Source organism: Panthera pardus, unplaced genomic scaffold (assembly GCF_024362965.1).
Source record: "Panthera pardus isolate Hobbes unplaced genomic scaffold, ASM2436296v1 HiC_scaffold_13, whole genome shotgun sequence".
In the NCBI taxonomy this organism is placed as follows: domain Eukaryota; kingdom Metazoa; phylum Chordata; class Mammalia; order Carnivora; family Felidae; genus Panthera; species Panthera pardus.
The window spans coordinates 95,648,248-95,663,511 of NW_026526688.1; the positions used below are offsets into that span (position 1 = coordinate 95,648,248).

Consider the following 15,264-nt stretch of genomic DNA (forward strand, 5'->3'; position numbering starts at 1 on the left):
AGGAAATAATGAAGTCATTTAAAATCAGGCTAAGAGAGAGGTGAAAAAATATTTTATTTTCCTCCCTTCCATTTTTAAGTCTTCCTTGAAATTTAGTTCATCTTGAGAATATAGTGTTGTTTGTTTTATCCTCCTTTTTTCTCTAATTCCATCTTTTCTCCTCAAAACTTAACAGAGGAAGGAAATTTGGTAAGATAATTAAATGGAGAGATATGTACAGCATTTTTAAAAATTACGTTTTTTAAATACTAATTTTTCTAAATACTAAATACTAATTTTTAAATTTCTAAGTGTCTAAATACTAATTTTTATTATTTGTTATTACTCAGGGCATGGAAGACATCATTTGTTACCTACATAAGAGCCGGTTTTTCTTCTTTCATTCATTTAACTCTGATTTTCTTCCACTGTCATTTTGCTCAGGGGAAATTAACTGCTTCCATAATTTTAAGTGATAAGTCTTTTATTTAAGTATTTTATTTTTAAAGTGATAAGTCTTTTATTAAACTTTTATTCAAACTAGTTTGATTTTCTTTTTGCCAGCTATTGGTCTGGGAATGAATATGTAACCCTACTTTTAACCAGTGAAGTATAAGGGAAAGTCTGTTGTAGAGCTTCTGGGAAAGAATTTTCTCCCTGATAAAAAGAGAGGCAGGCAAGAAGAAAGCTTTACCTCCCTCCTGCTGCATGTTATTTTTAAAAGTGATATGTGAAGCTGGCTGGTATAGCCATTTTTGTAACCATGGGGGTAGATGTGAAGATTGGAAGAAGGGAAAAATGAGAAAACCTTTGATCCTTATTATATTATTGAACTGCTGAAACAAATCTGGAACCACTTACCCTTCCAATTTAATATTAGATAAGGAAATAAAACATCCATTCATTCATTCATTCGCTACAAGTATTTATTATCAGGTCAGTACATCAAGTGAATACATCAGTGATAAAACAGACAAAAACACTAACTGATATAGAGACTTAATTGCATTTGTCGGGGATTCACAAACTACATCAGCCTATGGACCAGATTTAGCCTGCTGCCTCTATTTGTAAATAAAAGTTTATTGGCTCACAGCCACACTCATTCATTGTGTCTGTGGCAACTTTTGCTCTGTGCTGGTGGAGGTGAATTGTTGCAACAGAGAGTGAATGGCACACACAGTCTAAAACATTTACTGTCTGGCCCTTTACAGAAAAAGTTGACTATTCTTTTGTACATGTAGTGATATTTCACTGCAAACTCTTTCTGTTATCTGGTCTTTAATGCAACAGTCTTTTCTGAAATTTAAAATGGTCTTTGCATTTTTATTTAGGTATAAATGTAGCTTTAGAACTTAAAACTTCAACAGGAAGAAATATAAAGTTATTATTTAATAAATTAAAACCAATGATATTGAGCATATTATTTATTTTACTGTTTTTATTTTCTGATAGTCTGATTTTTATCATTTTTAAGATTATAATTATCAATATGTGATGTAGAAGATTTCAATAGCATTATAAAATGGAATTGTTTTTTATGCTTATTTTCATCGATTTGTTCTCATAATTTGACTACTGATAATTGACTGATAATACATCAGAGGTATGGTTTTAAATTTGATTTCAACTTCCCTAATCATCTCATTCATGAATGTTGACAGTATCCTATGAGCACGTTAAATGTTTTTTTGAAACTTGAGAAATTTATGTGTTTATAAAAGCAATAATGAAGCCATTATTTTTTACTAGTAGTCCAAAAAAATGGTATTCTCAACCCTAAAACTTGGTTCATTTTTCTAATAGCAGAAGATGAATATATTTGATCTATTTTTGAACGAGAGAAAGAAAAATCTCTGGGATTACATGGTAAATACTGGTGCTCTTGTGCTACTTGAGGCACTCTAAGGAAGACCATCCCCAGAAGTTTGCCAAATCCTAAGCCTTATAAAGTTTTAAATTTAGGTTTTGAATCTCATAAAGTCAGAGCTATGTCTCTTTTTTCTCTATATCTGTTTTTATAACTGAGTTTGTTTTTGTATAATTATGTGTACATAACATACACTCTTACCACAGTTCCCTTTGAGTACTAATCTCTAGTCATGCCAGCCTTCGTACTTGGCTTCCTTAAACCTGGCAGACCAGTTTCTACCAGAACACCTTACCCGTTTCTTCTGCCTAGAATGCTCTTCTTCAGATCTGCATGGCACTGTCTCCTTCCCTTTGTTCAGGTTTTTTTTATCAGGAAAACATTCCCTGACCACATTATCTAGCTGTTTCTATGCTCTTCCCTTTTCTTTTTTCTCTAATATAATTTTATTTTATTTTTGGCACCTATTACTACTTGAAATTATTTATTCGCTTCCTTATTTTTTGTCTTATCTAGTAAAATGCATCCTTCACGAGAGCAAGACCCTTGTCTTTTCTATTTACTACTGTATACATAACACTGTTGAACAGTGCTTTAGCATCTTTTATGCATAAACTATAAAATGCATTCTTTATAATTCTCAGTTTGTTTCTTTGAAGAGTAAAAACTTAGAGATCCCTTTGATCTTTTGATCTTCTGTGATTTTATAATTTTCCTGAGTTTTTGTAGTTATTTTACTTACCTTAATTCACTAGCAGTTCTTTAATGACTCATCTTCATTGAGCCTTTTATTTTCAGTCCAGGTTTCATGGGGGGGAAAAAAAACAACTCTTTTATATGTTAAGTGTATCACTTTGGGTCATATTTAATTAAATTGTGCAGTCATAGTAAGTAATGCAGCTATGATATAGATTGGCTGTTCCAACCTCTTTTAAGTGTGTATTCCTGTAGTGCAAGAGGCTGGAAAACTGAAATCTAGTTCAGGATATGAATTAGGTTCTGCTAACAATAAGTACTTGTAAGAGATCTAAATTAGGAGATAAGTAGGAAGAGAAGCAGTATCTGAGGGTCTGTTTTTGTGGTTGAGAATCTAACAAGTATAGAGTAGCTCTAGAGCCGATAATTCTGGGCAGCTACTTCTGTTGAAGCTAAAGCATGGTGTTCTGCAGGTTATCCTAACTGGCAGTAATCCTAATCCCAGGATCTCAGCTAAGAATGTGTGATCTTGGAACCAGCAGTAGGTATAGTTGCTTCCTGATTGTCCGGCTTCCTAACTGTGGCATATTTACCTGTTCCCTCAGCAAATCAGTTTTGCAACTAGCTAAACCAGTAAGATTGGCTTTTTCTAGAAATTGCACTAGAAAGTAGAGATCAACTAATAAGTGGTGGCAGCAGAAAAAGTGAATGCTACTAGTTATTAATAATAAGGATAATATTGTTTACCTCCACAAAGCTTTGTATGATTTCTCTTCTTACTATCAAGCTGTCCAAAATATTGGAACTTTCTTCTTTTTATTTTCCTCAGGCTCTTACATTTTGACTTAATTATTATATATTTGAATAAATAAAACGAGAACCAGAACTCTTACTATCTTCTATGTAATACCCCTTCAAATGTTTGTTGAACATAATTATTAGTGTCTAACTTTTAAAAAACATAAAAAAGGAATGCTTTGAAAAAGATTAATTCCTTAAATCTTTGTGGTACTTAAATAGTTTTATTTTCTCAGTTATATTTCTAATATCTTTGGAGAATTAGATAAAATTCATTTAATAAGCATTTACAAATATATTATTACAATTATATTTCAAAGAAAATAAGGACAAAAATAAGTCTGTAGGATAAAAATAAGCATAAGGCTATAGAGGAAAGAACAAATAATAAGTTTGAGTATGTGGGTATATGTTTATATGCACTCATTTCAACCGACAAGAATATACTGTTCTTTTCAAAGGCCTATGAAACTTTTGTAAACATAGACATGGACTGCAAACCCTACTCATCGTGTACACAGATACAAATTTAAAAAGTCATAAATCACACCTACAGTAAAGTTTGAAATAACAAAAAGCAGGCACAAATAATTTTTAACTGCGTTTTCAGCTAACTCCTGAGATGAAAAGAATTAAAAAATTAAAAACTTCTTAAAATGAACAACATATCAAACTAGTGAGATGAAGCCAAACTAGTACTCAGAACATTTGTAATTAATTGAAAAATAAAATTGAAAATAAGTGAACTAGAGATTTTTGTTTACAATGATGGCAGACTAGGTAAATCAGACTCCTTCTGACAAAAACTAGAAATTCTAGACAAAAACTAGGAAATTGGGACAGATATTTGACAACAGTCAGATCTCTTTAAATGAACTCATTGGAGAATTCTAGGGAAGGACCAGGAAAATAATGAAATCCAGGGATATGAGCCTGCATTTGGAGCTGCCTTCATAGGTATATCTCATTATCCTGGAGTAGACAAAGGTTGAAAAATGGGGCTTGAAACAAATTCACAGAGCTAGAGAGATTAAAATGGAAAGTCAGAGCCCATCAGATTAGAGGCTCAGTGGCTCAGTAAGCTTTCAGGCATTAGGTTGGGGTACCCTATGAGTAAGAGTGACCCCAAAAATCTAGTAGTCCTAAAAAGATCTAAAACATAGCTTGGAATTACCTGAATCTCTGTTCAGAGATTGATAATGCCGCTAGCCACATGTAGAAGAAAAAAAAAAGGAAGACCATTTTATGGGAAGATAACATTATTGCTAGGCCTTAAAATATCTCCCCATGTAATATCTGGCTCATATCTTAAAGAGCATAGTTTTAAACAATGATAAATAATAGACAACATAAAAAAATCCACAGGATTGGCCTTTAAAATAACTATGCTTAATATGTTCAGTGAAAACAGACAAAATTTTGAGAATGTTGATAAGGGGATAGGGAACTCTACAAAAGGAACCAAACAAATTCAGAACTGAAAACATATGGTAATGAAGTAAGACATAACTGAAGAGGGAATTAATGGAATACAGTCCAAGTCTGAAGGAAATATTCAGAGTGAAGATCACAGAGACGAGGGGATAGAAAAATACAGGAAATAATGTAAGAGACATAAGGGAAATAGTGAAAACTAAAATTCATATAACTTAAGCCTGAGAAAGAGAGGACAGAGAGACCTCAATCTGCAGGTTAAGGAAACAGCATGTATCATAAGCTGGATAATACAAAAACAAGCAAACAATCTATATCTAGATACATGGCTGTAACATTAAATACAAATTTAAAGACCATTTTTAAAAATGTTCAAAGCAGAAAAATTGTCTTCAAAGAAATAGCAATAAGACATAAACTGACTACTCAACAAATGATGGAAATCAGGAGACAGTGCAGTATCTTCAAAGTGCTGAAAGAAGGACTATTAATTTAGAATTATGTATCTAGTGAAATGTTTTTCTAGAAGTCAAATTAGTACATTTTCAGATGCAAAGAAATTGAAAAAATTACCAGTAGCAAAATTAAAATCCTAAAAGGATATTCTACAAAAAGAGGGGAAAGGGTAACTAAGGGAGAAAGTGTAATGAATATCACATTAACTATTCTGAAATAATAATGTTTCTAAAGTATTTGTAGGGAATTAAAATACAAAGCAGCAATATCATAAATTTGGGAAAAGGGTAAATACAGTTAAGGTATTCTCAGGTTTCAGCATTGCCCAAAAGTAATAGAATACTTATTTATTTTAGAGTTTTGTTAATTCTGTGTGTGTGTTTTAATCTCTAGGGTAGACAGTGAAAGTAAAGGATCATATAACTTCCAAGTTAATAAAGTAGAAAAATAGAATAATAAAAAGTAACCAATATAGAACAACAGGAACTCTTAGTCATTGCTGGTGGGAAAGCAAAATGTACGGTCACCTAGGAAGACCATTTGGTGGTTTCTTAAAATATGAAACATCATCTTACTATAACAATTCAGCAGTCATACTCCTTGGTATTTACCTAAAGGAATTGGAAACTTAGTCTACACAAAAACCTGCACATGAATGTTTATACTACCTTTATTCACAATTGCCAAAACTTGGAAACAACCAAGATGTCCTTCAATAGGTGAATGGATAAATAAACTGTAGTACATCCAGCCTATGGAATATTACTCAGCAATATTAAGAAATGAGCTATGAAGCTATGAGAGGATATGGAGGAACCCTAAACATATTACTAAGTGAAAGCAGTCAGTCTGAAAAGGCTACATATTGTATCATTCCAACTACATGACGTTCTAGAAAAGGCAAAACTATGGAGATGATAAAATGATCAGTGGTTGCCAGGAGCTGTGGGGAGGGAGTGAAGGAAGAGAGGGATGAAAAGGCAGAGCACATAGGATTTTTAGGGCAGTGAAACCGTTCTGTAAGCTGCTATAGTGATGGATACACGTCATTATAGAATGTTTTATAATGCTAAGAGTGAACCATAATGTAAACTATAGACTTTGGGTAATGGTGTCAGTGTAGGTTTACCAGTTGCAAAAATGTACCACTCTGGTGGGGGATGTTGATAGTGGGGGAGGTCATGGCAAGGGGGTCAAGGGATATATTAGGGAATCTCTGTACTTTCTGCTCACTTTTGCTATGAACCTAAAACTGCTAAACAATTAAGTCTTTTTAAAATAGAGTCATCTAAAATAAACACATTTTTTTTTAAATAAAGCATTAAAGGAGAGAAAATCAAAATAGACAGGGCATATTGGAAGCAAATACTAAGATAGTAGACTTAAGCCCCCAAATAGTAGTAATTATATTAAATTTCAACATACTGGGGCATCTGGGTGGCTCAGTCTGTTAAGCGTCTGACTCTTGATTTCAGCTCAGTTCATAATCTCACAGTTTGCAAGATCGAGCCCCACGTCAGCCTTTGTGGTAAGGGATTCTCTCACTCCCTCTCTCTGTCTCTGCCCCTCCCTTGCTCGTGCTCACTCTCTCTTTCTCTCTCAAATAAGTAAACTTAAAAGCCAAAAAAAAAACAAAACAAAAAACCTGGGCAGATGACATTAACAGATATTTCCTCAAAAAAGACATACAGATGCCCAACATCTGAAGAGGCTCAACATCACCCATCATCAGGGAAATACAAATCAAAACCACAATGAGATATCACCTTATACCTGTCAGAATGGCTAAAATCAAAAATACAAGAAACAGGTGCTGGCAGTGATGTGGAATCCTTGTGCACTGTTGGTGGGAGTGCAAGCTGGTGCGGCAACTGTGGAAAACCGTATGGAAGTTCCTCAAAAAAGTAAAAATAGAACTACCCTACCATCCAATAATAATAATACTGGGTATTTACCCATAGAATACAAAAACGCTAATTCTAAAAGATAATATGCGGCATCCTGTGTTTATTGTAGCATTTTTTACTGTAGCCACATTATAGAAGCAGCCTAAGTGTCCATTCATAGATGAATGGATAAAAACGATGTTGTAGATAAAGACAATGGAATATTATTGAGCCATGAAAAAAGAATGAAATCTTGCCATTTGCAGTGACATGGATGGAGCTAGAGTATAATGCTAAGTGAAATTAGAGAAAGACAAATACTGTATGATCTCACTAATGGAATTTAAGAAACAAAACAAATGAACAGTGGGGAGAAAAAGAGATAAACCAAGAAACAAACCCTTAACTATAGAGAACAAACTGGTGGTTACCAGAGGGGAGATGGGTGGGGGGATAGGTGAAATAGATGATGGGGATTAAGGAGTGCACTTGTGATGAGAACTGAGTAATGTATGCAGTTGTTGAATTCCTATATTGTACACCTGAAACTAATATAACACTGTTAACTATACTAGAACTAGAGTTAAAAATTGAATAAAAGTGAAAAACATAAAATACTAGAAATATTTTAAAATATGAACCTTTGTGTTATTGATAATTCTAAATACTTTTAAAATTTTTAACTAGGAAATAGTTAGCAAATTCTGTACTTTCCTTAGGGAGTAATTTCTTGTTGTTCCTAAAGTATCCAAACTGTGTTTGATGAACTTTGTTTTCAGTAAATATATTCTAAATATTAAATTGAATTTTTCTAGTTTCAATGGAGATTTTTTAATATCAGTAGATAATTGTCTTTATTTTAAATAGGTGGATGCAGTTTCTTTGGGAAACTTGCCATGAGATATGTTTATTATAAATAACATTTCTGCTTATAATTGTATGAGTTAAGGGTTTTCAAGTTTCTCCGATATTACAAATTTTTTTTTTTCTTCCTCTTAGGTTTTAAAATAAAACACTTAATCCGTCTTTTTAGATGTACCTTTCTATAACTTTTTTTTGGTAGCTGTTTAAAACATAATACATATGTGTAATTTACTTTAATGTTAACATTAAAATTGAATTTAAGGCTTTCAGAGTTATGGTCTAGCTGAATACTGTGCCTCTACTAATAGTCTTGATTTCATAACCAGCAACAATTTTATTCTGTTTATTAACTGGATCTAGTAAGTCAACTGAGATTTATGAAATGCAATGGAAAAAATAAATAATTCTACAGAATTTTATATCACATTTCCTTTTAATAGACTAGATGAAACCATTGTTGTATTTACATTTCTGAATGGCTTTTTCATCAATTAATAGGGTGTAATATCTGAATTTTACCTGTTCGAAAAATTTAAATCTTTCTAGGACAAACTGAATTATGCTTGAATTAATTATGACAATTTAGTGCGTTTGAAATTGTTATATTTTTACACTTGTAGTGCAGTATTTAATGGTGATTAAAACTTCTAATTTTTGAGGGCTACTTAAAAATGACTTTTGTGTGAAGAACTTTCATTTTAAAGAATGATTTCTGACCAAAATGTTTTTTTAGTTGATTCTGAAAGTGATTACTGCTAGTAAAATGAATTTATATTACTATTGTGTTAACTTTTTCTGAAGGTTGCACAGTGAATTAAAAGATGCTGTTGAAAAGCAACTGGAGACCCTTCCCTTTGGCACAGATATGGGAAATGATATATATACAGATGATGAAACAGTCAGGAATCTTCAAGAACAATTACAACTAGCCAATCAAGTGAGTGACATATATTTTTAAAATTTTATTCTGAATTAACAGAATTTTTTAAATATCTGTTAATCATTATTTATGAATGATAATAGTGGAACAGCAAAATTAATACATACTGATTTTCTACAAGATACATTTAACAGCTAACAAAACGTATAATATATACCCTCCCTAATTGTTATAAATATAGTTACAAAATGTATGTTTTAATTGAATCATAAAGCTTTTGACGTGATTTTTATGTCTTATTAAAATATTTTAATTCCCAAGAAAATTTTTAAAGAAAATTATTCACTCACCTAAATTTACATTTTTTATTTTTCTGTGTTTTCTTTTCATACTGTGTTCTCTTCAGTTTTCTAAGATCATAGAATTATATTTTTTCAAAATTATACTTCTCCAAGTTACTTTCTCTCCTTTTGTCCTCCCTCATAGTAATTGAAATATTTGTTATATATATATATATATATATATATATATATATATATATATACACACACACACACACACACACACATGTATGTATTTGTTATGTATATATATATATATATATGTATTTGTTATGTGTAATATATGTATTTGTTATACGTATATATATATGTATTTGGTATACACATATATATATATTATACATACATATATCCTGTTTTCTACACTGAACATTTTTGTGATTATACATAAAGGAGTTTAATTTTAATTTATAATTTTCTATTCTAGGCATCTCATAACTTGTATGGATTTGAATCTCATTCTACTTTCTACTTACGTGCCTCAGTTTCCTCATTTATAAATGGAGATTACAAATTCTTTATTGTGATTTTGATTTTATAGTTATCTATGAAAAATCACTTTTTTATATCCTAGAAATTTGGTTTTAAAATTTTTATACTTGTGAAATTGAGAATTTAATCAGGCAGGCTATATGTACCTTGATAAAGGGGCATGTATTTAACTCTGATTTTATTTTTTTAATGTGTAAAGAGAAGGAATTTGAAAAAGCATGCTCTTTACTCTGTTCAAACTAGTATTATCAGGATTTCTAAATATTTATATAGAAATAAATGAAAATTAATTGAAGCTTATGAATGCTTTCTAACCAGGTAGCAAAAGCTGATGCACAATGTACAATTCTCAGTAGTCCATAATAGATTGTGGCAGACCATATGTAAAACAACCCTCTGTTAATATACCTTAAGTATATACAATGATTATTTGTCAATCATACTTCAGTAAAACTGAAAAACAATTAAGAACTAGAAATTGGAGAGGGAGAAGTTAAGATGGCAGAGAAGTAGGGGGACTGGGATTTTCCTTGTCCCTCAAACATAGCTCTATTTCGGTCAGATCACTTGAACACCCAGGAAATAGATATGCAGAGTGGCAGAAGTATCTCCACAGTTGTAGGGAGACAGCTTGGCAGATTCCAAGTACATGTATGTGAATTGGGGGAGATAAAACGGCATAGGCACAGAGGGGAGGGAACCCCTTCTGTGGAGAGAAAAAAGGGAGAGAAAGAGAGGGGCTGTGAAATTCCGAAGTCAAATTAGCACAAAAGGAAAACTTCTCTGGACCACAGACTGGGGAACAAAAAATATGGAGAGTACCAGGTTCTATTTCGCAAAAAAGCCTTAGAAGCTGAAACAAGGAGATTTCAAAAATGCGTGGCTTTCTGTGGAACCAAGCTGGAAGCCTTGGCTCATGCTTCTGGGGAGGAGGAAGCCAGCTCCAAAGCACATAGCATGGTGTAGAATCTCAGAGGAGTACTGGGAGAGAACAGTCCCCTTCTTGGAGTACTTTGTGAAGATGGTATATTGCCTCCCCAAGGAAAAGAGACCCTGCAGGTGCCAGCCAAAGGCCTTTTAAATCAGCAGGGTGGGGTGGCTCTACTCCAGAACGGGGGAAAGGAGTCCCACTGAGCTGGGTCCTTTGAGACTTTGGGTTATGAATCCCAGCTGAGCACTTAGAAGGTGCAGGAACTGTGGATCAGGGCAAGCTGACTCCCCTAACTATTCTGTGAGGGCTGCCTCAACAGTGTGGGTTGAGATACCCAGTCCAGGGAAGAGAGATTGGGGGGGTTGACATTTTTCTCCCCAACACCAACACCAACACCAACACCAACACCAACACCAACACCAACACCAACACCAACACCAACACGGTGGGACTTAAGAGAGCACCTCAGTGGCCCCTAGTGGAGGCAAGACCAGCTTACACCAAACTCTGCCCATATGGCAACTGCTTACTTAATGGAGGAAGACTGACTGATACAACACAGCTGGCCTCTCCTCCAGACCAGCACAGCCACTGGTCCCAGGCACCAACACACAAGTGTTTCTTTTTGTTTGTTTTTCTGTTTGTTTTCCTTTATTCTTTTCTTTTTCTTTCTCTTTCTTCCCTCTTTTATGTTTCTTTTGGAATCAGGCTCAAAGTTTCTGATTTGTTTTTGGTCAATTCTTGTATACATATATATATGTGTGTGTGTATAAATAATAGTATATATATATATATATATATATATATATAATATTAGTCATTTTTATTCTGTTCTTTTTCCACCTTCTCTCTTCTTCTTTATTTTCCTCTCTCTCTCCCTGAATTTAGCCTTATAGTTTTTTGATTCTCTATTTGGATTTCTTTTCTCCCTTTTCATTTTTCTCTTTTTATGGGATCAGACTTCCACCCTCTTTCCTTTTTTGGGGGGTGAGTTGGTTACTTCATCAAAAACATTAAAGCACATCTGGTTGAAGGCCCACACATTCCGCCACTACAAGCAAAGAGGAGCTCTGCACAGTACTGGTCACTAGGATGAGCAGCCAAAATGTACAACAGAGTGCACACCACATATACCAAAAATACCTGGAGTGCCAGGCCTGGATAGGGTATGACCCCTTTTTAATATAGTAGTACACTCAGGTGCAGGACACAGAAGAAGCTTTTAAAACACAAAACACAGAAACTTAGCCAAAATGACAAAACGGAGGAATTCTCCCCAAAAGAGAATTCGAGATTTCTTCAAGAAGAAAGCAAGGCCAGAGAATTGTTCAAAACAGATATAAGTAATATATCTGAACAAGAATTTAGAGTAACAGTCATAAGACTAACAACTGGGCTTGAAAAAAGCATAGAAGACACCAGAGAAACTCTTGTTGCAGAGATCAAAGACCTAAGAACTAGTCATGATGAATTAAAAAATGCTATAACTGAGATGAAAAATAAACTAGAAACAGTGACAGCGAGAATGGAAGAACCAGAGGAGAGACGAGGTGAAATAGAAGATAAAATTTTGGAAAATAAAGAAGCTGAAAAGAAAAAGGCAGGGGGGAGGAAATTATTAGATCACGAGGGGAGAATTGGAGACCTAAGTGATTCCATGAAATGAAATGAGTGTCCATATCATCGGAGTTCCAGAAGAAGAGGAGTGAGAGAAAGGGGCAGGTTTATTTGAACCAGTTATAGCTGAGAACTTCCCTACTCTGGGGAAAGAAACAGGCATCCAAGTCCAACAGGCACAGAGAACTCCCTTCAGAATCAACAAGAACAGGTCAACATCATGACATATCCTAGTGACACTGGCAATATACAAAGATAAAGAGAGAATTCTGAAAACAGCTAAGGACAAACGATCCTTAGCCTACAAGGATTGACACATAAGGGTAGTAGCAGACTTGTCCACTGAACTTTGGCAGGCCAGAAGGGAGTGGCAGGAAATATTCAACATGCTGGATAGGAAAATTATGCAGCCAAGAATCCTTTATCCAGCAAAGCTGTCGTTCAGAATAGAAGGGGAGAAAAAAAAGAGTTCTCCAGACAAAAAGAAAATTAGAGGAGTTTGTGATGACTAGACCAGGCCTGCAAGAGATCCTAAGGGGTACTGTGTGTGTGGAAAGCAGCAAAGACTACAGAAGGACCAGGGATATCACCATGAACATCAAATCTACAGAAAACACAATGGCACTAAATTCATATCTTTCAACAATCACTCTGAATGTAAATGGACTAAATGCCCCAATCAAAAGACATAGGGTTTCAAGATGGATAAAAAACAAGAGCCATCAATATGCTGCCTACAAGAGACTCTTTGAAAGTGAGGGAATGGAGAACCATCTATCATGCTAATGGACGTTGAAAGAAAGCCAGAGTAGCCATACTTTCATCAAACAAACTAGATTTGAAAAGAAAGACTGTAACAAGAAATCAAAAAAAGCATTATATTATAATTAAAGGTTCTCTGCACCAAGAAGTTTTAATAATTGTAAATATGCCCCCAGTGTGGCAGCACCCACTTATATAAATCTATTAATCACAAACAGAAGCAAATTTACTGATAAACACCATAATTGTAAGAGACTTTTATACACCCTTACAACAATGGACAGATTATCTAGGCAGAAAATCAGTACAGAAACAATGGCTCTGAATGACACATTGGACCAGGTGGACTTAACAGATATATTCAGAATTTTTCATAATAAAGCAGAATACACATTCTTCTCGAGTGCACATGGAACATTCTCCAAAATAGATCATATATTGGGTCACAAAACAGCCCTCAACAGGTACAAACAGATTGAGATCATACCGTGCATATTTTCAGATCACAACACTATGAAACTTGAAAGCCCCCAAATACATGGAGGTTAAAGAACATCCTACTTAAGAATGAATAGGTTAAATGAAATTTAAAAAGAAATTTAAAAATACGTGAAAGCAAGTGAAAATGAGAACACAACAGTCTAAACCCTTTGGGATGTAGCAAAGGCAGTCCTAAGAGGAAAATACATTGTAATTCAGGCCTATCTCAAGAAGTCAGAGGGGCGCCTGGGTGGCGCAGTCGGTTAAGCGTCCGACTTCGGCCAGGTCACGATCTCGCGGTCCGTGAGTTCGAGCCCCGCGTCAGGCTCTGGGCTGATGGCTCGGAGCCTGGAGCCTGTTTCCGATTCTGTGTCTCCCTCTCTCTCTGCCCCTCCCCCGTTCATGCTCTGTCTCTCTCTGTCCCAAAAATAAAAATTAAAAAAAAAAAAAAAAAAAAAAGTTGAAAAAAGAAAAAAAAAAAAGAAGTCAGAAAGGTCCCAAATACACAACCTAACCTTACACCTAGAAAAGCTGAAGCAAATAAAGCCCAAAGCCAGCAGAAGAAGGGCAATAATAAACATTAGAGCAGAAATAAATAGAATCCAAAAGAAAACAGTAAAACAGATTAATGAAACTAAGAACTGACTTTTTGAAAGAATAAAAAAAATTGATAACCCCCTAGCCAGACTTAAAAGAAAAGAGAGGGGATCCAAATAGATACAATCACAAATAAAAGAGGAGAGAGTAAAACCAACACCACAGAAGTACAAGTGTAAGATGATGCTATGAAAAACTATATATGCCAATAAACTGGACAATCTGGAAGAAGTGGACAAATTCATAGACATTCATATACTACCAAAACTCAAATGGGAAGAAATAGAGAACTTGAACAGACCAGTGAAGAAGTGAATGGGTTATCAAGAATCTCCCAACAAAAGAGTCCTGGGCCAGATGGCTTCCTAGGGGAATTCTACCAGACATTCTACTCAAGCTGTTCCAAAAAATACAAATGTAAAGAAAGTTTCCAGACTCATTCTATGAAGTCAGCAGTACCTTACCTTGATTCCAAAACCAAAATCCCCACTAAAAAGGAGAATGACAGGCCAATATCCCTGATGAACCTGGATGCAGAAATTATCAACAAGATGGTAGCAAATCGAACTCAATAGTACATTAAAAGAATTATTCACCATGAACAAGTGGGATTCATTCCTAGGCTGCAGGGTTGGTTAATATTTGCAAATCAATCAATGTGATACACCACATTAATAGAAGAAAGGATAAGAACTATATGATCCTGTCTACAGATGCAGAAAAGGCATTCAACAAAACATGGCATCCTTTCTTGATAAAACCCTCACAAAACTCGGGATAGAAGGAACATATCTTAACATCATAAAAGCCATATAGGAAAGACCACAGCTAATATCATCCTCATTGGAGAAAAACCAAGCTCTTTCCCCCTGAGATCAGAAATAACAGGGATGTCCACTCTCACCAATGTTGTTCAGCGTAGTGTTGGAAGTCCTAGCCTCAGCAATCAGACAACAAAACCAAATAAAGGCATCCAAATTGGCAAAGAAGAAGCCAAACTTCCACTCTTCACAGATGACATGATTTTCTACATGGAACACCTGAAAGACTCCACCAAAAACCTGCTAAAGCTGATACATGAATTCAGCAAAGTCACAGGATATAAAATCAATGTGCAGAAGTCGGTTGCATTTCTATACACCAATAATGAAGCAACAGAAGGAGAAATCAGGGAATCAATC

The 15,264-nt window shown here is 34.4% G+C and overlaps 1 protein-coding gene across 4 annotated transcripts in view; it reads left to right on the forward strand.

Annotated features, from left to right (window-relative positions):
- Positions 1–15,264, forward strand: part of SCLT1 (sodium channel and clathrin linker 1) — a 220,471-nt gene that overhangs the window by 38,302 nt on the left and 166,905 nt on the right. For all 4 annotated transcript variants that reach the window (XR_002072497.2, XM_053901255.1, XM_019419585.2 and 1 more), the window contains one exon: positions 8,785–8,920. Coding sequence is in view for 3 of the 4 variants with exons in the window: in XM_053901255.1 (XP_053757230.1) it covers positions 8,785–8,920 (136 nt within the window). In the remaining variant the exon portion in view is untranslated. The remainder of the gene's footprint in view (positions 1–8,784; positions 8,921–15,264) is intronic.